This window comes from Giraffa tippelskirchi, chromosome 4 (assembly GCF_054371585.1).
Source record: "Giraffa tippelskirchi isolate mGirTip1 chromosome 4, T2T-mGirTip1v1.2.pri, whole genome shotgun sequence".
NCBI lineage: Eukaryota > Metazoa > Chordata > Mammalia > Artiodactyla > Giraffidae > Giraffa > Giraffa tippelskirchi.
In genome coordinates this window covers 147,690,397-147,717,616 of record NC_137278.1, presented here as the reverse complement: position 1 = coordinate 147,717,616, position 27,220 = coordinate 147,690,397, and the positions used below count along the sequence as shown (strand labels likewise).

The following is a 27,220-nucleotide window of genomic DNA, read 5'->3' as shown; positions in this document are numbered from 1 at the left end:
AACAGAAAGGCTCTATTCTGTAGAGCTAATTGCAAAACAAAACTCACTTCTCCAGATGGAAAATGGGATACTCAAATCCACTGAAGGAAAGAAACACGGTTTCCCCCACCACAGCTCTGCAGTCTTAGTTCCATGGGTCTTATGTATGCACAGTAAACATTTATGACCATATTTAGGTCCAGGCAGCATGTGGGATTTTGTGCTAGTACTTGCTGATGAATACCTCCAATAAGAATCCTTTATGTCTGAGGTATCCATGGTAACTAAGTCGAGCCCATTCCCATTGTGCTGTTAGCTGGCCATACTTTGACTCTGGGTTCCTGTAACACCCCAGAGAGGTAGGTAAGTGGTTTTCAGAAAAGCAAACTTAAGCAAGGGATTTTAGATTTGAAGAATACCACATAGCAGCCAAGATGATAATTTTTGACTCACGGGTTAATTTAATTGAATAGTGCTCCAAAGTCAAAAATTCCATAGCTAGCAACAGAATTATGATTATTAGGAAAATAATAGCTTTTTCTTGCGCCTCTGAAATCTTCTGTGATGTTATGGACTTCATCATTGGTTGTATATTTTGTAGGTAGCTCATGTTCACCCTGCACTTGGCAGAGATCACTAGATTTGTTACCTTAATAGCAATGTTCATTTTTTTAAGTACAGGGAAATATTTGGCATACTAGAAAAATGCTTTAAAATAATGACATTAATATTATAATGTTTGTATATCCTCTTTTTTCCCTAGGATACCCTGCAAATGATTCTATGGTGTTTGCATTTAACACACATAGTAGATGTGCTTTTGTTTGCATGTGCACTGGCCACTTGAGCACCAGCATAAAATTGTCAGTGGCATTTATTTCTTAGGTCATTTAACTGGGATCAGAAATAGTGGGATGTATTTTATTCACTTCAGTTTTTTTTGCGCATTAGTGTATTTTTGCTTGATTTTCTGATGGAGAACTTTTTTTTTCATGGAAAGGCATTTTATTTTAAATATAGCAGTGTGTACATGTCAATTTATTTTATACTAAACATTTATAAGTAGAAATGAAAGCACTCTATATAAATGAAGTGTGAATGCACTGAAAATATTATGGCTGCTGTTTTAAAATAGTTATAGTAAATTTAAATCTAAGTTAGTCCTTGCTAAAGTTTTCCTGTTTGAATGGAAATACAATGTGGAATGCACCAGAGTGGCATTTTTCCATTTCCTCATTGCCAAGATGGGAAGACACTAAGCATCTGGGTCCTCATCTCTTTTTCAATAATACTCAAACTGTCATTATGGTTAAAATGATGGAGCATCAAATGTGTGAATTCTAGGGAATCATATCAGATTTACTTATAATTGATTTGTGTGCAAGGAGGGCAGGCCTCTAGGTTGAAGAGAAAAAAAGTTCGTAAATGTATAAGAAAGAATGGAAACCAAGAATCATCCCTAAGGAGAGCTATTTGCTCATTCAGCTCACCTTTCTCACATCAGTGCTAATCCTGGGCACAGTGCCAGATATTGAGGATACACTGGTGAGCACTTCAAGGCCCCTGCTCTCATGGATCTTACATTCTAAAGAGGGACTATGAACAGTGGCCTGGTTACTCAAGAATAAAGATGATCATTTCTTGCAGTGATGAAAGTCGTGGGTAGAGGTGAACCATGTTCATGTAATAGAGGAGTGGGGGAGACTGCTTTAGATGGGGCAATCTGGGTGGGCATTATGGAGGAGGTGCTATGTGACCTTAAAGCCCCGAGTGAGACGAAGCTAGAATCACAGCTGGTAGATCTGCTGGCCTGAGTGGCATTAACAGCAGATGGGGATGAGGGGTGGGGGGTTAGAAGGGGCTTCCTGAGCATTCAACTTTATTTTTCTTATCCCTTGGATTATGAAGAATGCAATAGTCAGAATACCCAAGGATTTGTTGGAGGTATTGTAAGAGGCAGAAAAAAGGTGACAGGATTCACTCTGTCTATTCTTGTGATACCTATGTGACTGTTTGTAAGCTTTAAAATATAGTAAAGATTACCTCTCCCACCTTAGCCCACCTTTGATTTTTCAGCACAGATTTAAGAAAGCAATCAAAGCAGTCATTATTAAAAATAGTCCTTCTTCTTCTTAGCAGTACTAACTCAGAAAGCAAAATCACACTGGCGCTTAGCTGAGATGTAGACCACATGTATCAGCAGTGCTTGGCCTTGTGCCCCTTAAACCCATCTGAGTCAGATTGTTCTTTCTGCTGCTGTTTTTCCTGTAGAAATGAGAGAGACAGAAAGTATGTGTGTAGGGATGGGAAAGGAGAACTCAGTTCTGGTTTTCTGGTTTCTACACACTGCAGAAGCACACAGTAGAGGAGGAAACAGAATATGTGAAGAAAGAGGTAAAATGAGGTGCAGCTGATTCCTTAGTTGTGGGTTGAATTACTAGCTCATATAACAACAACAACAAAATATGGACACTGTGAATTAGGACCTGCTGTTGTTCTTAGCTGGTGCTCCTGAGGTAGTGGATGGCATGAACTGTGTAGAAGAAGTGACTTGTCCTGTTTTGATGATGAACAGAGGTCTAGCCCCCCAGGCACTGAATTCTTTTCCAATTTCTTCCTCTGAAATCTTGTGATGTTATGGACTTCATCATTGGTTGTATATTTTGTAAGTTGAGAACATGTTCCTCTGTTGAGAACATCTATGCTTTGGGAAACAAAGGTAGCATGAAAACCTTGAGATCTTCTCAGGAAGAGGAACCTCTAGGAACTTAATCTCTTCTGGGGAGAGCCAGGACTCAGAACACTCGGAATGGTAGCTGAGCAGGAGGAGTTGGAATTGGCTGGCCAGTGAGTGTTTATTATGCTTAAGCTACAGAACTAATTACTGTGAACAGACACAAAGGAAAGAGAAGACCAAAACCCTATCCTCGTGATACTGACAAATCAGTTGGCCTGAGCACACAGGAATTGACTAAAGAACACTTCTGCCAAGTTTCAGTTGTGTAAAAGGGGAGGATATGAGTCTTGTAGGGAACACAGAGTTGAGGCGTGAGCAATTGGTCAGTAAGGCTCCCTGCAGGAGAATTTTGGGTGGAGTTTTGGAGGAAGTGAGGAAAAGATTGGAGTTAACATACATAAAACTTGTCACCTGAAGAAGACTGGAACCACCTGGAGGTTAAGAATGTGGTATCTCTTTCTTATATGTACCCTGAGGTCCCTTGTTACTCTATAGCAATGGTTACCAAGAGCTGGAATGAGGGACTTGGGCGCCATGTTGCTAAATCCATGAAAGACTGGCCTTCTGCTCTGCCACCGGCCACAGCACAAAATGGAAACAAATGTCACAGGCACCTGTAGTCCTGTCCCTTTTGTCTTCCTATGTCCACTCCCTTTCGAGCTCTTTCTTCGTCCAACATTGCTCACAAAGGAATCTCTGAGTCTGAGAAAGAACAAATATCCAGTAACCTTCTGCCGCTGGCCTCACTGAAAGGGGAGAGAATTCTGTTGAATGCCATCGGAAATGTAAGGATCTCTTGTGACAGTCAAGTCTCAGGAGAAAACTGGTGGTTAAATTGCTAAGTTAAATTGCTAAGTTCTTTGAGTCACTTGCAGTGCAGATAAGTGCCTGACTTCTCAGTATCATGTTTCTGACTTCTTTGTTCTGGCTTCATTTTTTTTTTTTTTCAAAATGCCATTTTCATTTGTTCTTAGAGTGAAGAACATGTCAAAGAGCCTCTCTAGCAGTAGGTGGTTTTACAGAGCACATGAAGAATGAAAACAAAATTATCATCCTGGAAGCAGTCCACTAGCATCAGGGAGGTGTCCGATTACGTTCCAGTCTTGGCTGTGTCGGAATGTGAAACAGAAAAGGGAGAACTGAGGCAATGTTGCATCCATTGGGCCCCAAGCACCCTTTACCTTGAAGATGGAGAAAAATCGAAGCAAGAATTTTTTTTTTTTTTTTACTATTTTCTCCATGGTTCTTATCTAATTCAGTACATCTTAAATGATAGTTTATGGAATGGTGATACATCAGGAAAAAACCCAGGTAGTACTGGTCTTACATGTTCTCACCTAGCTCTTTTACCTGAATCTTCATTAGAATCTATGGGAATGTTAGCATCCCATAGATTAGTTTTAATTAATCTATATTAGTCTTAATGCTATCAGCTAGGTGATTAGTGGGTTTTATTGGTTATTCTTTTTTTTAAAACTTTATTGGTTCTTCTTTTTTTTTCAATTTGACCGCACCGTGAGGCATGTGGGATCTTAGTTCCCCACTCCTGCATTGGAAGCACAGAGTCTTAACCACTGGACCGCCAGGGAAGTCTCCCTTTTTTGGTTATTCTTGATAAAATAATGGAATCATGGCATTTGGATATTAAAAATTAAATCAAGAATTTGTGCCAAAACTCAAACTACAGATACTATCGTATTTTAAGTGCCAGTGCTGTCCCAAACCACCAACACATTGTGTACAAGTTGGTCTAATAGATTACCATTGATTTCCTGTTCCATATATTTTAAGAGATTGACATTAGTAAGCTGCTTTATTGTTGTTGTTGTTTAGTTGCTAAGTTGTGTCCAACTCTTTGTGACCCCATGGACTGTAGTCCTCCTGTCTCCTCTGTCCATGGGATTTCCTAGGCAAGCATACTGGAGTGGGTTGCCATTTCCTTCTTCAAGGGATTTTCCCCACCCATGGATTGAACCCTCATCTCCTGCACTGGCAGGCGGATTCTTTACCACTGAACCACCAGGGAAGCCCAGTAAGCTGCTACACTTCCTTAATCAAAGAGGCAGAAACCTTTGCAAAACACTCAGCTGATGAAATGGTTCACTAAAATGAGTCTAGAAAACTGTTAACTGTTTTCTAACAATCCTGCTGAACTCAATTCACTACCAAGTAGACTTTGACTCGTTTTTGTGTAGAGTTCCCTAGGCCAGTTTAGTTTGGCTATATATATATATTTATCAATTGAAATAGGGTACTGCTGCTACTGTCATCATGGATCTATACATAAATCAGAGCAAGACCAGAGGAGGAACATGGTAGATCACAGAGCAACTGAGAAAGATGACAGCAGTGACTAGAAAATGAAACACCAACGGTTGTATTTCAGGGACCCTACCCAGCAGATGATAGTTATCATAGCTTTTGAAGTTTCATCTGATAAGTTGATTGATCCTCAAGTCTAACCTGACATTGTAGTCCACGCTTCTCTCTCGCTATCGGCTGACGTAACTGGGGAGAAGTTGAAGTTACCTTCTGTCAATGGGGTAACTCCTCGGCAATCATAGTAAACTACCCTCACTGCACCATTCCTTCCTATAAAATGGGCTAGAGATTCCTGTTCCATTTCTGTATTTAAGAAAGAATAATCAAACTCTTATTTTGAAAGGATACACGCACCCCAGTGTTTATAGCAGCACTACTTACAATATCCAAGACATGGAAGCAACCTAAATGTTCATTTACAGACAAATGGATAAAGAAGATGTGGTGTGTATATACAATGGGATGTTACTCAGCCTTTCAGCCATAAAAAAGAATGAAATGATGCCATTTGTAGCAATATGGATGGACCTAGAGATTATCATGGGCTTCCCTGGTGGCTCAGACGGTAAAGAATCTGCCCACAATGTGGTTGACCTGGGTTTGATCCTTGGGTTGGGAAGGTCCCCTGGAAAAGGGAAAGGCTACCCGCGCCAGTATTCTTGCCTGGATAATCCCATGGACAAAGGAGCCTGGCAGGCTACAAGTCCATGGGGGTCACAAGGAGTCAGACACGACTCAGCAACTTTCACTAGAGATTATTATATGAAGTGAAGTAAGTCAGAGAAGGAAAGACAAATACCATATGATATCACTTATATGCGGAATCTAAAATATGATACAAATGAACTTGTTTACAAAATAGGAACAGACTCACAGACATAACAACATACTTATGGTTACCAAAGGGGAAAGGGGTCAGAGTGGGATAAATTAGGTGTTTGGGATTAGCAGATACAAGCTACTATATATAAAACAGATAAACAACAAGGCCCTACAGTATAGCACAGGGAACTGTATTCAATATCCTATAATATACCATAATGGAAAAGAATATGGAAATGAATTTTCATATATATGAATATATTCATTATTTTATATATGCATATATATATATAATATTTTATATATATATTTAATTCTGCTGTATACCAGAAACTAACAGCTTCGTAAATCAACTATACTTCAATTTAAAAACAAGAATGGTCAAGAAATACAGTTCACATTTCATTCTGGTATATATATACTATTTGAGCATCTTTTCTGAATGTAAGTAATGGAAATGGGGCATCTAAACATAATCCCACTTAATATTCATAATCTATACTTATTAAATGACTCCCAAATATCAGGTTATATTCTAGAAGCCTCAGAATAAACCTTCAAAGGGTACCTTATTGACATAATTTTATAAATGAAACTGATTTTCGGAAAATTACAGTTCAGTTCTGTCTCTCAGTTGTGTCCAACTCTTTGCGACCCCATGGACTGCAGCATGCCAGGCTTCCCTGGCCTTCACCAACTCCCGGAGCTTGCTAATAAAACTCATGTCCATTGAGTCAGTGATGCCATCCAGCCATCTCATCCTCTGTCATCCCCTTCTCCTCCTGCCCTCGATCTTTCCCAGCATCAGGGTCTTTTCTAAGGAGTCAGCTCTTCGCGTCAGGTGGCCAAAGTATTGGAGTTTCAGCTTTAGCATCAGTCCTTCCAGTGAACACCCAGGACTGATCTCCTTTAGGATGGACTGGTTGGATCTCCTTGCAGTCCAAGGGACTCTCAAGAGTCTTCTCCAACACCACAGTTCAAAAGCATCAATTCTTCGATGCTCAGCTTTAAGATCCAACTCTCCCATCCATACATGACTACTAGAAAAACCATAGCTTTGACTAGACAGACCTTTGCCAGCAAAGTAATGTCTCTGCTTTTTAATATACTGGTTGGAGAAGAAAATGGCAACCCACTCCAGTACTCTTGCCTGGAAAATCCCATGGACGGAGAAACCTGGTAGGCTACAGTCCATGGGGTCGCAAAGAGTTGGACACGACTGAGCGACTTCACTTTATTTTACTTTTTAGGTTGGTCATAGCTTTTCTTCTAAGAAGCAAGCGTCTTTGAATTTCATGGCTACAATCACCATCTGCAGTGATTTTGGAGCCCATGAAAATAAAGTCTGTCACTGTTTCCCCATCTATTTGCCATGAAGTGATGGGACGGGATGTCATGATCTTGGTTTTTTGAATGTTGAGTTTTTAAGCCAGTTTTTTCACTCTCCTCTTTCACTTTCATCGAAAGGCTCTTTAGTTCCTGTTCACTTTCTGCCACAAGGGTGGTGTCATCTGCATATCTGAGGTTATTGATATTTCTCCTGGCAATCTTGATTCCAGCTTGTGCTTCATCCAACCTGACATTTCACATGATGTACTCTGCATATAATGGAGAAGGAAATGGCAACCCACTCCAGCATTCTTGCCTGGAGAATTCCATGGACAGAGGATCCTGGTGGGCTACAGTCCCTGGGGTCGCAAAGAGTTGAACAAGACTGAGTGACTAACACTACACTCTGCATATAAATTAAATAAACAGGATGACAATATATAGCCTTGACGTACTCCTTTCCGGATTTGGAACCAGTCTGTTGTTCCATGTCCGGTTCTCAGCGTTGCTTCTTGACCTGCATACAGGTTTCTCAGGAGGCAGGTAAGGTTGTCTTGTATTCCCATCTCTTTAAGAATTTTCCACAGTTTGTGTGATCCACATAGTCAAAGGCTTTAGCATAATCAATAAAGCAGAAGTAGATATTTTTCTGGAATTCTCTTGCTTTTTCTGTGATCCAATGGATGTTGGCAAAAGTTAGGGAGTAACAAAATAAGTCTAGAATCCAGATCTATCATACTCACAAACCCATGATTTTTCAACACTATGTGGCCAACCCAATTAGGAAAATATGAAAATCTTATAATTTTCAGTCTCTCTTGTACTTGGCTTTCATATTAAACGTATTGGTTATGCTTTGCAAAAATGTGGTGCTCATATTCCAATTAGATTTAATAAACATTTATTGAGCACTTAATAGGTTTGTAAGTAAATAAAATATGGTCCTTAGCGTTAAGAACTTAAAATCTAAGGGTAGATATGCATACACTTGAAACTTCTATTTGGAACTCCAGTTATGAGCCAGGAGCTATGCTAAGTGCATTGCAAACATTATCTTGCTTTACTATTATAGCTTTCTAAGAGCCTTATAAAGTAGGTATTTTGTAAATAATTTTGCCAAGATGTAAATCATAAACAAAGATCAATGAGGCCTATATTCCAACTAGGTAAAATAAGGAAAGTTTTATCAAGAAGATAAATGGCACTTCAAGCTGAGCCCTAAAGAGTATATGGGATTTTAATAGGATGGCTGGAAGATGAAGTTCCTAGAGAGAGACTTCCATGCTGTGTGAAAAGAAGGAACAAATCAATGAGGGCAGGGAAGTGTAGGGCATGTTCAAGTGAGAGCAGATAGTTTGTATGGGATGGTATAAATTAGGGCCATAGTGTGGGAAGGAAGACAATAAGCCTAAGTGATAATATAGGTCATGAAGGCCATGCCCTGCATGCCCATGGAGATCAGGCATCATAGGAAATGGGAAGCTATTAAAGACTTCAGCATAAGAGAATGACTGATACATCTGATTTGATTCAGAAAGAAAGTCAGTCAGAAGCCTATATCAATAACCATAGATCGTCTCATGACCAATGCATTAAAATTATTTGCTACAATCATTTCCTTTAAGACATCATTTTTAAAAAGAGGTATTTAAAATACAGGTGATTAACATTTTATATGGGCTTCCCTGGTGGATCAGATGATAAAGAATCTACCTGCAATGTGGGAGACCTAGGTTCGATCCCTGAGTTGGGAAGATCCCTTGGAGGAGGGCATGGCAACCCACTCCAATATTCTTCCCTGGAGAATACCCATGGACAGAAGAGCCTGGCAGGCTGCAGTCCATGGGGTCGCAAAGAGTTGGACACCACTGAACGACTAAGCACACACACAGCATTTTATAAGATGATTCTTATAGTTTTCTAACGCCAGGAGCTGGTAATCACGTGCTTTGATTAACTTGAAAGGATTTACCTCCTTCTAGCCAGTCTGGTCTAAATATTAGCAATGAGACCCTTCCCTTTACTTCCTGTGAACTTGATTGAATTTATTGTATCACTATTTCAATACATGAGTCTGTTGTCACCAGTAGATGTAGGCTTTGGAGGATTTGGACTGCGTTTTTGCTTTGTTTAATATCTCCCAAGCTCTGCAGAAACCATTATTACTTCGTGAATACTTGGTGGACAGATGAAGAATTGAATGCAGAGCCCCTAACTTCACTGTAATTTGCACTCAGCATCAAGGTGAATGCTTAACCCAGGGCCACAGTGAGAAAGACTTTGGGACTTCTGAAAACCAAGTTTCTGTAAATTGTCAAATAGATAAATTCCATGGTATCTACAGATCAGTGGGTTCCATACACATAAATTTGAATTCACTAAATCTAGGCTGATGGAAGAGGTTGACCTGGATGAGGGTTTTCTAGCACTGGAGTCAACAGTGAATCACGGTCCAAATCCAGCCCATCGCCTGTTTTTGCGTGACCTGCAGTCCAAGACTGGTTTAAGACTCGCCTGGTGGTCCAGTTGCTAAGACTCCAAGCTCCCAGTGCAGGGGGCCCAGGTTCGACCCCTAGTCTGGGAACTAGACCCCACACACAGCAACTAAGACCGGTTTTCTCAGTCTCTCAGTCATATCTGACTCTTTGCAACCCCATGGAGTGTAGCCCACCAGGCTCCTCTATCCATGGCATTTCCCAGGCAATAATACTGGAGCAGGTTGTCATTTCCATCTCCAGGGGAGCTTCCCAACCCAGGGATCGAACCCATGTCTCTTGCATCTCCTGCACTGACAGCCAGATTCTATACCACAAGTGCCACCTGAGAAGCCCTAAGACCCAGTGCAGTCAAATTAATTTTTTTTAAAGAATAGTTTATATATTTTTAAATAATTGAAAAAAGGAATAATGGTAATATGTTGAGACGTGAAAATCAAGTAAGGTACAGAAACCAAGTTTCATTATACAGAAACCAAGTTTTATTGGGATACAGTTCCTCTTACTTGTTCACATCCTGTGTCCTGTCTCTGACTACTTTCTCACTGCAGTGGCAGAGTTCAACAGTTGTCACAGAGACCACCTGGCCTGCAAAGTCTAAAATATTTACTCTCTGGCCCTTCATGAAAAAGTTTGCTAACCCTGGCTGGACTGTGTCTTTCTGGCCTTCTTAATCCATTTATATGGCTTTCTTCCTTTTCTGTGCAAATGGAAAATGAGTTTAAGTTCATTAGAAGCAAGAAACCTTTACCTTTGCCTTTAGATTTTTTTTCCCCCTCCTTCTCTTGAGAATCCTGAATGTTCTATATATATATCTAGATTTGCAAAGCTAAAGAATAATGAGGTAGAATATGTTTTATCCATTAGTATATCCCTTTTCTATGGGGATCCTGAAAGTATGGTTTTCTCTTTAGGTTAGAGAGCTGCATTCCTTTTCTAATCATATCCCATTTTTAGTTCACACTCAGGCTGTCAGTTCCACAGAACAATGTCAAATGAGCTTCTTAGGATCTCTTTCTTTTTAATTTTTATTTTTTGGCTCTACTGGGTCTTTGTTGCTGCACGAGGTTTTCTCTAGTTGCAGCAAGCCGGGGCTGCTCTCTAGTAACCGTGTGCTGGCTTCTCATTGCAGTGGCCTCTTTCATTGTAGAGCACAGGCTCCAGGGCCCACGGGCTGCAGTAGTTACAGCACATGGACTTAGTAGTTGCGGCTTGCGGGCTCTAGAGCACAGGCTCAATAGTTGGGACACACGGGCTTAGTTGCTCCGCAGCATGGGGGATCTTCCCAGATCAGGGATCAAACCCATGTCTCCTGCACGGGCAGGCAAATTCTTTACCACTGAACCACTGGGGAAGCCCTTTAGGATCTCTTGAAAACCTCTTCCAGTGGTCTCTGCCAGTGACTTACCCGGGTAGTTTTCCTCAAAAAGGCTCAGGGATAGTGGAATAACCTTGGATTATGAACAATATATTTCACCTTCCTGTTAGGGGTGTTAATGCCATCTGTGCTCTGCAGTTTTGTTTGCACTTCTCAGCATCATCACTTTCTGGGCTTTCAGGGCCTAAGGCTGAAGCCATTCTGAAATATCAAGGAGGCAACAGGACCCAAAGCGAAAAATATTCCCACCTTGTCAGGTCTGTCATTTACCCCTGAGGCAAATGTGATCTGGCTTCCATTCCTTTCATCCCACGGAAAGCACTCGACTTCAGGTCATCAGGAACTTCCTGGCTGCCAAATCCCAGGGATGCATCTCGGTCCTCATCCTGATGTCTTTTTTGAATGATCTGGGCTTTGACCATTCTTCCCTGATTCACACTCTCCTTGGTTCCCAGAACAAAATCTAGTCCTGACATTTGCTCTCTTTTTTTCTGAAAGCTCCTTGGAGCTGCTAGGCGCTTCTCTTTCTACCTGCCCTTCCCACATTTCTCGTCTCCAGGGAGATAAGTGAAACCCACTGTGTTTCATCGGTGTGTCTGTTCTGAGTTGACTCCTGACATCTATGTTTCGGTTATTACCTCCATTTCGAGGACTGTATCCATAGCTATCGTGAGTGTGCCATCACTCATCCGATCACCCTGAACTCCCTTCTTTCTGCATTTTCAACACTCACAGAGTCCTATCATTTATTTACCATGCTATATGTTTTGAGTTTTCTTTTCCTCCATTCTCACTGCTGCTTCCTTTGTTCAGGCCCTCATCATCCCTCCCTTGAACTCTTTGCACTGGTCTCCTGCTAGTTTCTCCCGCTGACTCTAGTCCTCTGTCTCCACCACCCTCAATACTCCCGCAAGCTCTGTCTCCAAGACCAAATGCCTTCAATGGCTTCCATTCACCCAAGGGCAAAAGTTTAAATTTCTTAAGTTGCTTCTGGCATTAGGCTTAGTTTCTCATCGTGCCTCTTATCATCTTCTGGTTGTAATCTTCGCCCCATTAGTACGGAAAGACTAGTCTTTCTGAAACCTCTATTGGTTCTTTCACGCCTCCGCTCTGATTGTTGTATTCTTTACCTTTGTCTCCGTCTGGACAAATCTCACACATCTCCCAAACCCCAGTTCAAATATGGTTCTCCCTCTCCCGAAATGACTATCCCCTCTTCTTTGCCATCATAGGAGTTTTGCACACTTCCTGAGGAGAACACAGTTCACAGTGTACTATAATTGTTTGTTTACACTTTTTCACACAGAAGACTATGTCTCCTTCCACACTGTATTTTCAGTTCATAGCACACAATCTATCTCATAAAAAGCATCCAAGAAATGAAAGTGTCCAACCTGTATGTCAGAACCTACACCATGTCCTCTGGATGCTGTTATTTACCAGGCATGTTAGAAATGAATGGTGCTATGAAATCCAAGTAGGCCAGTTATCAGCAGAAAAGGTTTATTTCCTTCTCTTAATATTTAATTTGTATTGAATCTAGGCTGAGTGTATGTGGCTATATACAGTCACTCTAGAAGTCAGGTGTGGGAAGATTGGTATTTATTTAAACAGACCAGAGTGAAAGAGATGAGGAGAGACTTCTAATGTAATTATTAGTGAGTCACATACATTAAAGTTTAATTTCTCATACTGATACAGACAGAGCTTGGTAGAAAGTTAGTGTCTAATTAGTCATATAAAGTATGTGTGTATGTGTAATATGAAATATATGTATATGTACATATATATTTAAATATCAGCATTATAACATTACTAAGTTATATTTTATTATAGTCATCCTCAGGAAATTATCATTGTAAGCCCAATAATAAACACAGGGGACTTTAGGGGCTTCCCTAGTGGTCCAGTGGTTAAGATTCCGAGCTCTCAATATAGGGGGTACGGGTTCAATCCCTGGTCAGGGGACTAAGATCCCACATGCCGAGCAGGGCAGCCAAAAACAGAAACAAAAAAAAAAGACAAAGGACTTCATGGGGTTAACCTGTGGGGTTAAACATATGGTCCCTACTTTATAGAACTCAAAAATCATATACATAAAAAGATAAGTAATAATATAAGGCAGTTTAAAGTAAGCCAATTAATGGCAAATAATAAATGAGATTCCATTTTGTATCCTGGAGAAGGAAATGGCAACCCACTCCAGTATTCTTGCCTGGGGAAATTCCATGGACAGAGGAGCCTGATGGGCTATAGTCCATGGGGTCTCGAAAGAGCCACACACGACTTAGTGACTAAACACCAATAACACCTTACTATAGCTCTGTGCACACAGTGGGTGTTTAATAAGTATTTGCTTAGTGAATGAAGTGACAATGGGACAGAGCAAATTTGTAATAATTTTTCAATTGTCCTTTCTTCACTTTTTGCATTTACCTGGAGTCGGGTCTTGGTCTATTTTTGACACTAGCTAGTTTTGGAGAAGGCAATGGCACCCCACTCCAGTACTCTTGCCTGGAAAATCCCATGGACAGTGAAGCCTGGTAGGGTGCAGTCCATGGGGTCCCTAAGAGTCGGACACGACTGAGCGACTTCACTTTCACTTTTCCCTTTCATGCACTGGAGAAGGAAACGGCAACCCACTCCTGTGTTCTTGCCTGGAGAATCCCAGGGACGGCGGAGCCTGGTGGGCTGCCGTCTATGGGGTTCACAGAGTCGGACACGACTGAAGCGACTTAGCAGCAGCAGCAGCAGCAGCAGCAGTTGTACATAAGAGTAAGAATTTATCCTTAATACTTTTCATAGATCTCAGATAAAGCTTATTTTTATTTTACAAGTTGGAAATCAAAATTAATAAATATATAATGTGAATAATAAGTGTATACATAAAGCATATAAGTAACAAATATATAAAAATGTATATAATTTAAAGCTCTGTAAAGTCTGCTGCTTCACTGAAGGCTTTGTCAGTCTTGCTGAGACACATTGGGTGAAAGTGTAAAGTCTTTAACGACATGAGGCAAATATTCAGGAAATTTTAACTGTTGTCTTTTCAATGGAAACAAATTGTTTCAGACAACAAAGTGTAGGTTTCCAATAGGAAGGAAAACAACTAAAGATGTGGTTCCTTCTAGAAGTTGTTTTAGTCTTTTTCAGAAGGAGGTTTAGGGTGATTCCAGGTGCCTCACTAGCTTCATTGGAGTGGAATACAGGTAACCTGTGTACACTCGATCTTTGCCAATTCATGATACCTACCAGGCTGCCCAGATCTACCCATGGAACTTCCTTATGGCTTAGCAAAGTATATTTAAAAAAAAAGAATGGATGATCATGTTCTAATTCATCTATTTTTCTAATTCATATATTTTTCTGTATAGAAAGGTTAATATTTTCATGTGCATGCATGCTAAGTCCCTTCAGTCATTTCCGACTCTTTGCGACACCATAGACTGTAGTCCGTCAGGCTCCTCTGTCCATGGGATTCTCCAGGCAAGAATACTGGAGTGGATTGCCATTTCCTCCAACAGGGGATCTTCCCGACCCAGGGATTGAACCCCAGTCTCTTACATTTCCTGCATTGGCAGGCAGGTTCATTACTACTAGCGCCACCTGGGAAGCCCCTAATATTTTCACAAGTATGCTTAAATATTAGAGATTTCAAATGGTCATCCCCAGGGCCCTCTTCTTCGCCTTTTCCGGTTTGGAGCTCCATCTTAGGGAAATAACCACATTTTGAAGCAGGTGTAGCTCTTTCTTCAAGTTTCTCCGGTGCAAGCAAATTGGAATCTCACAGGTCTGCATGTACTCCTGTCTTCTCTTCTCTCTTTATTCAACCAGAAAGAGGATTTTCCCCAGTAATAGTCTTGTAGAAGTACCATGGAGCTTGATGCTATTGCCATAGTGAGTTTCACTTTTTCAAAACTATACATGTGTAAAAATAAAAAGGAATGTTTATATCTAATAGGGTTTATGCAGCAGGTAATTATTCCAAAGTAGCTCCAAACTGAATTTTCACTTCTCCATTCTCATCTTGGAAGACACATTGAGAGTGGCTCAGCCCATGCCTTCTTTGGTTGTCTTATTGACAGTAATACCAGATGGACATTATGTAATTGAGTAGCTGTATGTTCTTAAATGAGTAAATGGTATTATTCCAAGTTGACCTATTGACATAATCTCGAAGACCACGTCATTTATAACAACCTCAGTTTATTATTTCAACCATCACACTGGCTTGCAGAGAATTCCTTATTTAAATCACAGTACGTTTTGTTTTTTTTTAAAATACCAAGGCTTATTTCAGTTATAAGTCCATTCTCTCTGAGGTGGAACTACCAGTGTGATAGCAGTGACTTTCTTTTTTAAAATTTGCTTTTCTTTTGAATTATTTTCACTGTCTTAAGAAATGAGCAAGGTTAGTCAGCAGAGAAAGAGCTCATCACCACTCCAGCTATTTTTAAACGCTTTGATTTTTAAAAAATGGTTGGACGGAAGCGATAGAACTATGGTTCAACTAGGCTGCCCCTGGCCTCCGTTTATTCTTTTATAATTTCTTCATGTTTTTCAATAACACTGTTCCTTTAGAAATTCTTTCTTTTTTCCCTAAACTACTTGCTGTATAAGAATGTAGCAACTATAGATCATTTTAATACATGTTTATAAATAATTCACCTTAGCTGAGCTGGTCTGTTGATTAAGTATGTATTTAAGACACTTCCCCCCCCCCATAAAACAGAAACTCTGTAAAATGTTTTTCATAGAATGAATTCTATGAATTTTCCTCAAAATTCATCAAATATTGTATTTAAATATTTTCAGGAGATGTGCCGTGCTGTGCTTAGTTGCTTAGCCGTGTCCAACTCTTTTCGACCCATGGACTGTAGCCCACCAGCCTCTTCTGTCCATGGGGATTCTCTAGGCAAGAATATGGAGTGGATCGCCATGCCCTCCTCCAGGAGATCTTCTCAATCCAGGGATTGAACCCAGGTCTCCCACTGCATTACAGGCAGATTCTTTACAGTCTGAGCCACCAGGGAAGCCCATTAGTATACTCACTCCCAAATCATGGTGTCAAATATAAATCAGATATGTTTAAAAAGTGATGGAAAATATCTTCTTTGATAATTCTTTATTTGCCAATAAGTTACTTTGCAGAAGGCAATGTCAAATAGTCCCATTCCTCTCCTAATTTTGATCTGTATACAATTATACGTCTAGTTTTTCTTTCAAGAAAGCCACATCCTAGGGACCCAAAAAAGGATGCTATCTGGGTAATTCTCAATTTCTCTTTGTATCATTTACAAAGCAGGCAAAACCATTCCTGACATTTGATTTTTGAAAACCATAAAATCATTTCACCACCAAAGCCAAACTTTCTAAATCAAATTTCAACTGAAGAACAAATACTTTTGTCATTTATAAACCTTTGAAGTTGGGGGTTCACGTCGAACTTTCCAGACAGCCCTCAACAAAGCCATATCAACCCATGTCTCTGAAGCACATTAAATTATACAGTGCTCCCCATGTACGAGCCGTGTTGGCCACAGAAGGAAAAGAACTTAACCCTTGAGTAGGCCAGTTTGTTGGTGTAGGGGTGACAGGTGTGCTCCAGCGAGGCCAGTGGGAGAGGTGGGGTGTGGGGGTGCCTGTTGGAGGGTGCAGGGAGCTGGCCCTTTGCACTCCACTTGCAAGGCTCGTTCTTTGTAGCTCTGGTTTGTGATGTGATTTATGGGAGCTGCAGCTCACGGGCCATACATCACCTTCCTGGTCGGCTTTGTTGACACCTTGTCACATTCTTGTGGGCTTGAGGAATTCATTGTTCTTGTTTGAACTGATAAGAACCAAAAAAAAAAGAAAAAGAAAAAAAAAGAATTTTCTCACTGAGACCTTGGGAAAGGCCGAGGGGGTGGAACGTTGACGTGGAGCAGCAAGGCTGCACACTTTCCCAAGCAGAGCTGCCTCGCCGCCTTCTCCTGCCCCAGGAAGCCTCACCCTGAGGTGTGCAGCTCTGGGTGCACCCCGGAAGTCGTTTTCTGGTTGTGAGGTGTCTCTTTTTTGCTGGGATGGGACGGGAGAGGGGCTTCAGGAGGAGTAAAGAAGAAGAGAGAGTTTTCCTTCCAGAAATGGGAGCTAGACTGGCTAAGAAGAGCTGCCAGTGGAAGGTAAAATGACCCTGGGCACTGGGGAATGTAAAACACGCGGTGACTTTTGATGTGAGCCGGTCTCTTCGAAGTTCATCCTTTGTAGAGCGTGTTTTTCAGGCGTGCTGCCATGCCGACCTCTCCCCTTTGATGTGTAGCGCCCCATGCCTCACTTAGTATTTTGGCAGCCTGCACAGGCTGCCATCTGAGGCCAGCACTTGAAGAGAGTAGAACGTTTTAGAATAGCAACTCATAGAGCCACTGATGTATACACAGGATATTACCTCCTGTTTCCACAGAGCAAATGCATGATCTGCCTGCTGTTTTTATTTTTATTTTTTTAAGATCTTTGCAGAATAATCTCTCTGATAACTTTGCTTCAGAAAACATAGAATGGATTAAACTTCTTTTTATCCAAGAAAAGTAACAGGTCAGATCATATAAACCACCTCGTGGGATCCTTAGTGCTCATACTTCCTGTGTGAAAACAGAGGTTTTCTTTGAGAGCAGCTTAGCACAAACACAGTCCATTCACTAATATTCTCTGTCATCAGCTTTTGTTGATTGAAAGGAGAAGAACCAATTCGCACCCCAGCCAAGGGCTGGTGTCCAGGGAGTTGAGCATTTTTGTGTGGTACTGTTAACAAGTTCATGGGTCCTGTCGTAAATCCCTTCACCTGGAAGCATCATTCACACATCCCCACTAGGAACCTCATGTTGAACTGGAGCCACAGCTTCTTAAAACGGCTCTTGCAACCACGTTTCCTGTAGAATGCGTGTGTACAAACTCCTTCTGGCACTTGATTTGCCAGGCAATTACTGTGGTGTGAACAAGGAATGCTAGAAGAACTGCCAAGGTAGGTGGTCAGAGAATAAGACTGAAGGTTGACATTGTGATAATACTGAATGCAAATGGAAGTGACCTAATAAATGTATGATAATACAGTGATTGCATGATTAAAGTGAGAGACTAGTTTTGGAAGGCATACACATTGTGTGTGGGTCATCTGTCTTGCTCTGAAGTGCTATTTTTTGACTAATATTTAAATGTCTAAATATATGCAATGCTGTCCACATCGGCATCAAACCTCTAACACACATCCAGCTTTGAAAATCTACAAGCCCAGATCCTCCCATTCCTTACAATCTGATGAGCCTGCCAGTTCTGCTTCTGCCTTTTCTCTTAGCTCAGAAGCTACTCTGGCTTCCAGAATTAAGTTTATTGACAGTGTTTCACTGCTCTCTGCTGGAGAAGCCCAAAGCTAGGCCCGGCTTCCAGGGCTCAAATCATTTGCAAAGAATGCAGGTAAGATGGCTCAGCTGATAAACTCCCCGCCTCTGAAATTCACCTCAACACAAGACTTACCCATGCTTGTCATAGATCACAGTTGAAGAGCCGTGGTGTGCAGAGTAGGAACAGGTTTCTCAGAGAAGAAGATGGTTAAGATGAAAATAGATCGCTGCCCAATCTCCGATTGGTTACCTCCAGAGTTGTCCCATATAAAGCTAATCCATATGGTGGTACACAGAAACTGCACCATTCTCAAGTTAACTCCCATCCTTCCATTTTGACACACAGATATATATCTTATTCTGCTACATACATCTGAGATGATCATCCTCCCAGCCCCTCAAAAAAGAAAAGAAAGCTCTCTTGGCCAAACTATTTATTTCTTCTAAACTCTTTCTTTAGTATGTGCGTGTCTGGAGAAAAGAGATTAAAAGTATTTAACCAAATAAACCAAGAGTGTGTTAGGGACATTTTTTCCTAAAACATTTTCTAGGCAGGAGTAAATATTAATTTCCACCTTCATTTTCATGAACACAAATCCAAACCTTCACTGAGATATTATACTTTTCAAGCATGAAACAAAAGTACAAGTGCAAAAGCAAAAACAGCCAACGCTTTCGATGAATATTGTTTTTCATATCTGTTTTGAATATGTGTATACACATCAATTTATGCATGTGCGCATGTGTGATTATCACGTATATGGTACATATGTATGTTTTGAAGGGATAGGAAGAGACGAGATAAGCCTAGTACATCTCCAGACTATGCTCTTTTAGGCTCTTTTCATTCTGGCATCTTTTAACTTAAAAACAACTTGATGAATAGAAATCATAAAAAGCCAGCCTTAGAACAGCATTAAAGTGCTCTTCTATTCTACAGCATTCCAAGTGAATTATTGCTGTGCTGTCAAAGAAAACAAAAACATTTGGGAAGGACTGTTTATTTTACAGTGGTTGACCAAAAGTATGCAAGTGGTTATAAAAAAATGTAGACAGCTAACGATGGGAGGTGCCACTTGCACATTCTAAAATCCATTCACAAACCTTTGACATGGACTCCCGATCACAAGAGAGAATATTAGAGGCAAACACATTTTCCACGGGGAAGAACCTAGTGCCTTCAGAGCCCTGCCCGTTAGGAGCAAACAAATAAAACCACTATCTTCTGCCCTGTATCACTGGCATCTTCTCATTCACAGAGCCTGATGGCGTGATATTTTTTTCTTCCAAGAAGAGCAAGGAAATTTTTGCAAAAATATTTCTCTAGGAGGTTATGGCAACATGATCTTTTTTTGTGCTATGCAGCCTTTGTATTTAAAGGTTAAAATAAAAACAGCCGTTAACAGTGTTAATAGTCTTTCATTAAACAAATACATGGTTTTTAAGCTAGATGAGAAATTAAAAATCCTTAACACAGTCCCTTTGTATTAAAGATAATAAAATGTATAATCAGAGATGATAAATTACTTGTTTTAAAGTTGCATTATCTAGGCAGTGTGGAGGGATGACAGTTAGAAATAGGAGGTTGCTGTTTCTGAGATGGCTCAGTGGTAAAGAATCCTCCTGCCACTGCAAGAGACGCAGGAGATGTGGATTTGATCCCTGGGTCAGAAAGATCCTCTGGAGTAGGAAATGTAACCCACTCCAGGATTCGTCCCTGGAAAACCCCATGGTCAGTGGAGCCTGGTGGGCTTCAGTCCATGGAAGTCACAAAGAATCTAATGCGACTGAGCATGCTCGCACACACAGACTATATAGAGTCAAGACCTCATTAATACCTCCTGGGAAATGCTTATTTTAATGTTTAAGGATTTCTCATTAGTGAAGAGACCAAGGAATCTAGGTCCCAGGGTTTAAGTTTCTTTTAAGTTTCTTTTACTTGTTAAAAAATTTCACTGATAAATCAGCATCCACTTAACCTTCTGGTAGACTGATCACTGGATATATTTTTGAGAAATAAGAATGGTCATAACCAGCTCTAATTATCTTTATCATGGGGTAAAAGATATGAAAAGCTCTTTGATTGTTCCTAGCATGATTCTTTCACATCAAGCCACTCCATAAACATTGATTGAAAGAATTCCTTCCTGTCAACGCCAGTGCAGCTTGTTTTCTAGGTGGTGTGTACATTGTAGGAAGACCCCACGTCATAAGAGTATCCTTGTGATAAACGGACAGACAGCTTACCACCATTCACATGTATTAGATGCTTTGGGCATCCGGCTTTCCTAACACTGTGCCCCCAGAGTGGAGAGAGTGAAAGAAAGAGAGAGGAATTGGAATCAGAATCACGTGCATCTGAGCCCCTACCTCAGCAGCTCCTTCTGGTCCCTGAGGGTCTCCAGGCTCGGAGAGTTTTGTGTAGTGTTGGCCCGAGAGACGGTTGTTCCTTTGGACAGCTCAGCTGTGTCTGTCTCCTCACCGAAACGGCATCCGATTTTGTTCAGATGTAGCATTTGCCTTCCCTCCGTGACATCCTTGGGTTAATCACGTGCTTGCTGGCCAGGATATGTAAATAAAACTTGGCTACAAAACACTTAAAGGATTATGAAGCAATCTTGCTTAATAGTAGTGAAACAAAACAAAACAAAACACCACTCCAGCAAATCCTCCTGTGTGCTACCAAGTCATGGAAAGATCCAGTTATGACTGGAACTGTCCTGGCCTGAGTATTGTCCTAGACTCAAAGAGAGAGAGAGAGGGAGAGAGTGGGGGAGGATGACGGGGAGAGGAGAAACTGTGCTGCAGACAGCCCAGCATGCAATCCCTGCAGGCAATAGCTAATGAGGACGCGGTGCCGGTGGAGGGAGCCTGCTAATCCGGGGAACCCGCCTTTCCCACCAGTACTGGGGTGACTGAGTCACTGCCGCTTACACATCCTTGAACTGCACACCTTTTCCTATGTGCTCAGAGGTGGCCTGGACCCAGGGAGGACCTCCCCAGGAGGTTGCAGTCTGCAGAATGAGAGATTCAGATGTGTGTGCGTGTGGCAGGGGGGTGTTCCTGTGTGGCTTTGCAGTTAAAGCTGTCCATCTCCTGTCCCTGGCTGGTTGCTAGCACGGGACCACGCAGCATCCCCTCCAAGTTGTCTATCAACAAAGCTGTCTACTCTGACCGGAGGGAAACGAGCGTGGAAACCCCAGGTGGCTCTGCGTGCCAAGAGCAACCTTAGTCAATGAGAGAGCTCAGCAGATGGCGGGGTCCTGCGTGCCGACCTTTCTGCTGCTCGTAGGAGAATCATGTGCTGCTATTTCTGTGGCTTCTGCCAGTTGGCCCCTGCCCACCTTTTCTGTTCATACTAAAGCGGCCAGGAACTGAGCGAAAGAGGAAGCCTCCTCGGCTGTGCTCCGGGCTGCGCTGCCAGGAGTGCGTCTGTAGTAGGTCCAGCAGCAAAAACAAAACAGGGCAGAGCCGGGGGAGGCCCCGGCCAGAGCAGCTGAGCGTGGAAACAAAGAAGCCCGCCAGCAGCAGCAGCAGGCTGTGGAATGTCAGGCTAGAAGGGAACTTTCAGAGTGGCCACATCGTCTCCAAGAGGGGAAACTGAGGCCAAGAGAGAAAGTAGCAATATCTGGGCAGTGGCTGAACCAGGTCTCCTGAGGACCTATCCACACCGCTGTTGGATTTTAGTAGCTCTGGGGTTGACAGTGTAGCCCTGGACAACTTACTTAGTCTCCCTGACCTCAGTCATCTCATCTGTAAAATGGGGATGAGACTAGACCCTCCCTCCCCCTACGAGTCGCTCTGAAAATTAAATGAGGAAGTGTAAGCAAAAGCACTTGGTGGCGTGCCTGCCCATTAGGAAGTGCTCAGTACACGTTGGCTGGTCTCCTATGATTGGGGACTTGAGATGCCACTGAAGCAGGAAAGAGAGATAGGGAATTGTTCCTACATATCTGACCTGTGAAATGTTTTATAATTTGAAGGCCTTTCCCGAGGAGAGGTAAGCACATTTGATTAAGACCAGGCTGATTTTGTGATTTTGCTCAGTGTTGATGTGATTGGAATGTTTAATCAAACAGCAGACTCCCCCTTCCAGGAAGAGCCCAACTGTAATAACGAGGAGGAAGCGGGTAATGTGAGAGCCCTGGAATTGTTGCCGGTCAGACTTCCTGAACAGAGAAGGCGATGGCACCCCACTCCAGTACTCTTGCCTGGAAAATCCCATGGATGGAGAAGCCTGGTAGGCTGCAGTCGGTGGGGTCTCGAAGATTCGGACACGACTGAGCGACTTCACTTTCACTTTTCACTTTCATGCAATGGAGAAGGAAATGGCAACCCACTCCATTGTTCTTGCCTAGAGAATCCCAGGGACAGGGGAGCCTGGTGGGCTGCTGTCTATGGGGTTGCACAGAGTCGGACATGACTGAAACGACTTAGCAGCAGCAGCAGCAGCAGCAGACTTCCTGAATGCAGGGTTTATCCCCTTTGTGAAAGCCAATTCTGAACCTTCCTGACTGAGAGTTTAGAATAGTCGGCTTCGAAGTTACATTCTGACTGAAAAATGCTTCCTAAAAGCTGAGGAATTGCTCTAGGGGTAAAAGAAGGGAGGAAGTGGTGAATAATACTGCATTTTGCAGAAAAGACTAATGATAGATGATTTTGCCCCCTTAGGCCCAGGTGTAAGGAAGGAATTAGGAACCAGCTTCCCTTCACTTCTAACAACACTTAATTCCCAAAGTGCTTTACATCAAGTTCTGATACCAGCTGGTTAGGAATCGGTTAGGGATCACAATATAAGAACAGTGACCATGTACTGAGTCCGCATTGGCGTGTCGGGTATTGTGCAAAAGCACACTGTATTTGTAATCACACTTCATTTCCACAACAGCCCCAGGAAATATTTCCCTGTTTTGCGATGAGAAAAGTGAGGCTTGAAGAAGTTAAAGAACTCACCCATGATCACGCAGCTAGTAAACGCTCCTGTGCTCTTAGCTTAGCCAGTGTGGCATGCCCTGCTTTCCTCTTAATGGTAACCTTACTTCTAACCTGAATCTCTATGGCCCACCGTTTTTTTTTTCCCCTGTAAATTTAGGACTGTACTACATTCTTGCCAAGGCTATTTCTTTCAAAATTCTAAATGTTTCCAGAAAGAGGTACAGTTTATAATAAGGAATCTTACTTTCCAAATAAATTCTACCCTATTAAAATCAAAGGAACAGTTGCCTTTCTTTCTTTTTTTTTTTTTTTCTTTTTTGGTATATATGTGTCTTTCAAGTTACAGAATTCAGAAAGGGATTAAAAACTGGGAAAAACTGTCATGTGGTATTTTGATATATGTGCAAGCCCAGTGACTCTAAGGAAAAAGGAACATTTTTACGAAATTATGCCTGCCCAGTTGATCCTGATAAGTTTAATTGTTTAATCCTGATAAGTATCAATGCACTGGTGTATCTCCTTTTGTTGTCAGAAGCAAATGGTACACTTTATTTGTGCTGGCCTTTATTTCAAGAAAGACTGTGTTTATGCATATTATAATAACTTATATCCCCAAGGTAAGCCATCTGGATATCTCAGCATTATTACTTTACTAAGGGAAATTTCTCTATCAAAAATTTTTATGTTCTAGTGGAATTATGCCTCCAAGTTCTCAATATTTATCGGTATCTTTGAAATTTTGCTGGTTAGCCTCATCGAGATTACTATGTGCTAATAATCACTACCTGTGTGGCCTTGGACAATTTTCTTAAGCTCTCTGAGCCTTAATTACTTCAGCCACAAAATGGGAATTGTAATGGGATCATCATATTATTATAATAGATTGTTAAGAGCATTAAATGAGTTAATTTTGTAAAGTGCTCCAGATTGTTCCTGACACACAGTGTTAACTAATACTTTTAATCATTGATGATTTCCCAACAAATTTGCTAATAATTATATCCATTAAGTTTTCAATCATAATGAGCCTTCAGCTTATTCTATTTTTAATTGGTATTCAGTGTTATAAAGTTTGCTTTTTTCATTTCTCACTGATGTCTATAAATTGCATTTACTTAGAAGGGCTCTTAAGAAACTTTCATATTTCATTTACTTCATCCTCTCTTTAGTAAGTGGTGACTTACTGTTTATTTTATCCTTCGAATTTTATCTAGAGCAGCTTTTGACTTTAAACTGTGACATATAATGCATCAAATTACACTCATTGAATTGATTTACTCTGAACTGCAGATTATTTTAGGTATAATTTGCCCTCAATTTTTTTCTTGGTGTCCAAGTTTCAAAGAAACATGTTTTCGGTCCTAGTCATGGTAAATAGTGGGTTTTTAAATGACATCATGAGATACATATTTCTCAGATACAAAAGTTTGTTGTTATGTTCTTTTGGCCAGAAAAGACTCCTCTTCCTGGGAAATGTAGCCACAGAATGCTGGGTTTGAGTTTTATTAATATCCTTGTAGATTGAAAACAAAATGTTTTCCCTCCCCGTTTTTGTTCTTTTCCATTTTGCAAACCCGGTGATTTGCCACATGAGCCAATGTGTGTCTCATTTGCTTATTTTCTTCTGCACTAGCAGCCCTGGTGATGTCATCTGGAATGTGTACAGTCCCTGGGAATAAATAACATGTTGGAACAAAGTTTTCTTTGAGGCAGCAGAAGCATTCATGTACCTTACAGTACACTCTGGGCTTCCCAGGTGGCTCAGTGGTAAAGACTCCTCCTGCCAACGGAGGAGACGCAGGTTCAATCCCTTAGTCGGAAAGGTCTCCTGGAGGAGGAAATGGCAACCCACTCCAGTATTCTTGCCTGGAAAGATCCCATGGACAGAGGAGGCTGATGGGCTACAGTCCATGGAGTCACAAAGAGTCAGACACGGCTGAGCACGCACGCACGCACGCACACACACACAGTACACTTTAAATAACCCAATTTCCTTGTTAAAAAATAATGTCAAGGCCACCACCTCAAATAATTTCTTGCTTCAAATAATAATCACAACAATGATATGTAAAGATTTGTATTGTAACTATTGATTATAAATTGAGAGCCGCATTTTCAAAATTATCTTAAAATTTGACCTGATGATATCAAATATCTATACTATGAAAATGTCTTTTAAAAAAACCGAATTACTGGGTTAAAAGATCAGACAACTTAAACTTGGCTTATGTAAATATCTTTGTTACTCTGTTGTTACCATTCTTAAAAATGATTCATTGACTAGAACGAGTGCGGTTTTTTATGAGTTACAATGCTGCAAGGAATTCAAACTGTTTTCAAGCTGACGGTTCACTGAAGGTTAAAGATTCTCTGGCATCCTTAGTCCCTGTTTCCTCCTCCTGATGGGGGGTTTCTTTTGAGTCATCATTCTTGCAGGGAATTGCTGAGAAGCGCATTGGCTAGAAGACAACACAGAGGTATTTGGGGAAGGAGGCAGATATCCAACCAGGGCATACCATTGAATTCTAGTAAAATTTCCAGACTGAGCTTCTCAGTTTGCCAACCAAGAGCCAACTGGCAGTGGTCACTTTCACTCTCTGCCTTATCTGGAACACATTCTCGCTTTTTGAAGGCACAGTCCATTGAATTCCTCATTTCCTGTTTCATGCACTGCCTTCCTCCTGTACCCCTTAATAAGTAAGCAAAGACTCTCTTGACCAATAGGTCAGGTTGTGCAATTCTTGTGATTTTTAATGACTTTGAGCTCATTTAGAAAGTAATGCCTGTTTCTCATGGCCCAGAATTATAGAAGGCCAATTACCTCACGCTATTTATTTGGCGATTTAAGTGATGCCTTTTCTATAAAGAGCTCATTACACAAATGGTCCCTGTGCAATCAGTGTTATTTTAGTGGGGAGTTCCAAAAACGGAAGTTTGATGACATCTTCTAAGGCCAGCTCAATGAAAGCAATGAAAATCTTAACTTTTCTTTTTAAAGGTGGAGTTCCAGTGAATCACCCTATGGAAGAATATTAAGAAAGATATTTTATACTTGGACTCTGTGCAGTTCTAAAAGTTTTTAAGAACCATAGGCAGATCTTAACTTTTATAATTAAAATAATTGAACAGTGAAGATTTCCTGGAGTTTAATCCCTGGGGCCTCTCTAGTAAGATATATACACAATACAACCTGATACAGATAAGCTTCAAAAAAAATTTTTTTTAATTTATTATTTTAATTGTGCCTTCCTTGCATTTGACCCCCACAAGGCATTTTTTGACTTTTGGATGGCTGCTTCTTGATCTCTCCCACTTACACAGACACATACATACACCCCTTCACAAAGACTACTAGAAATAGTAGTTGTTTTTTCTGAGGTTATTAATAACATTTTCCATAATGGTTTAGGGGCATAAGATGTCATGCATGAGTTAGGGAGGCACAGATTATTTTCATAAAAAGAAAACACTGAATAATATGTTGTTTACATCTTTCACTCATTGATTTTTTCACCAGTATATATAGAGTGTCTCAGAGCACTAGACATTTGGATCAAATTATCTCACACAATTTTTAGCAAAGATGACTCAAGGAACCATGGACCAACATTCCTTTAGAGATGCACTCAGCCCAGCTTATCTGACTTCAGAGTCTGTGTTCTTTCTACCAGTGGTGAGCTGCCCTCCACGTGCATACTAGCAAGGACTACACACTTGATATCTTGTTTTATTATACTACTGAATTCTACTGGCACCCTACTCCAGTCTACACCAAAATAGCCAAAGTATTAAACATTTCTTAAAAGAAATATTAAATGTGCCCATTTTAATCTCCTAAACTTTTTTTTTA

The 27,220-nt window shown here is 41.0% G+C and overlaps 1 protein-coding gene across 2 annotated transcripts in view; it reads left to right on the top strand.

Moving 5' to 3' along the window:
• Window positions 1–27,220, top strand: part of HMGA2 (high mobility group AT-hook 2) — a 146,723-nt gene that overhangs the window by 42,576 nt on the left and 76,927 nt on the right. The window contains exon 4 of one of the 2 annotated variants that reach the window (XM_081588838.1): window positions 22,532–22,675. The exons of the other annotated variant lie outside the window; for it this stretch is intronic. Within the exon in view, the coding sequence (XP_081444964.1) occupies window positions 22,532–22,675 (144 nt within the window). The remainder of the gene's footprint in view (window positions 1–22,531; window positions 22,676–27,220) is intronic. 2 annotated transcript variants of the gene reach the window in all.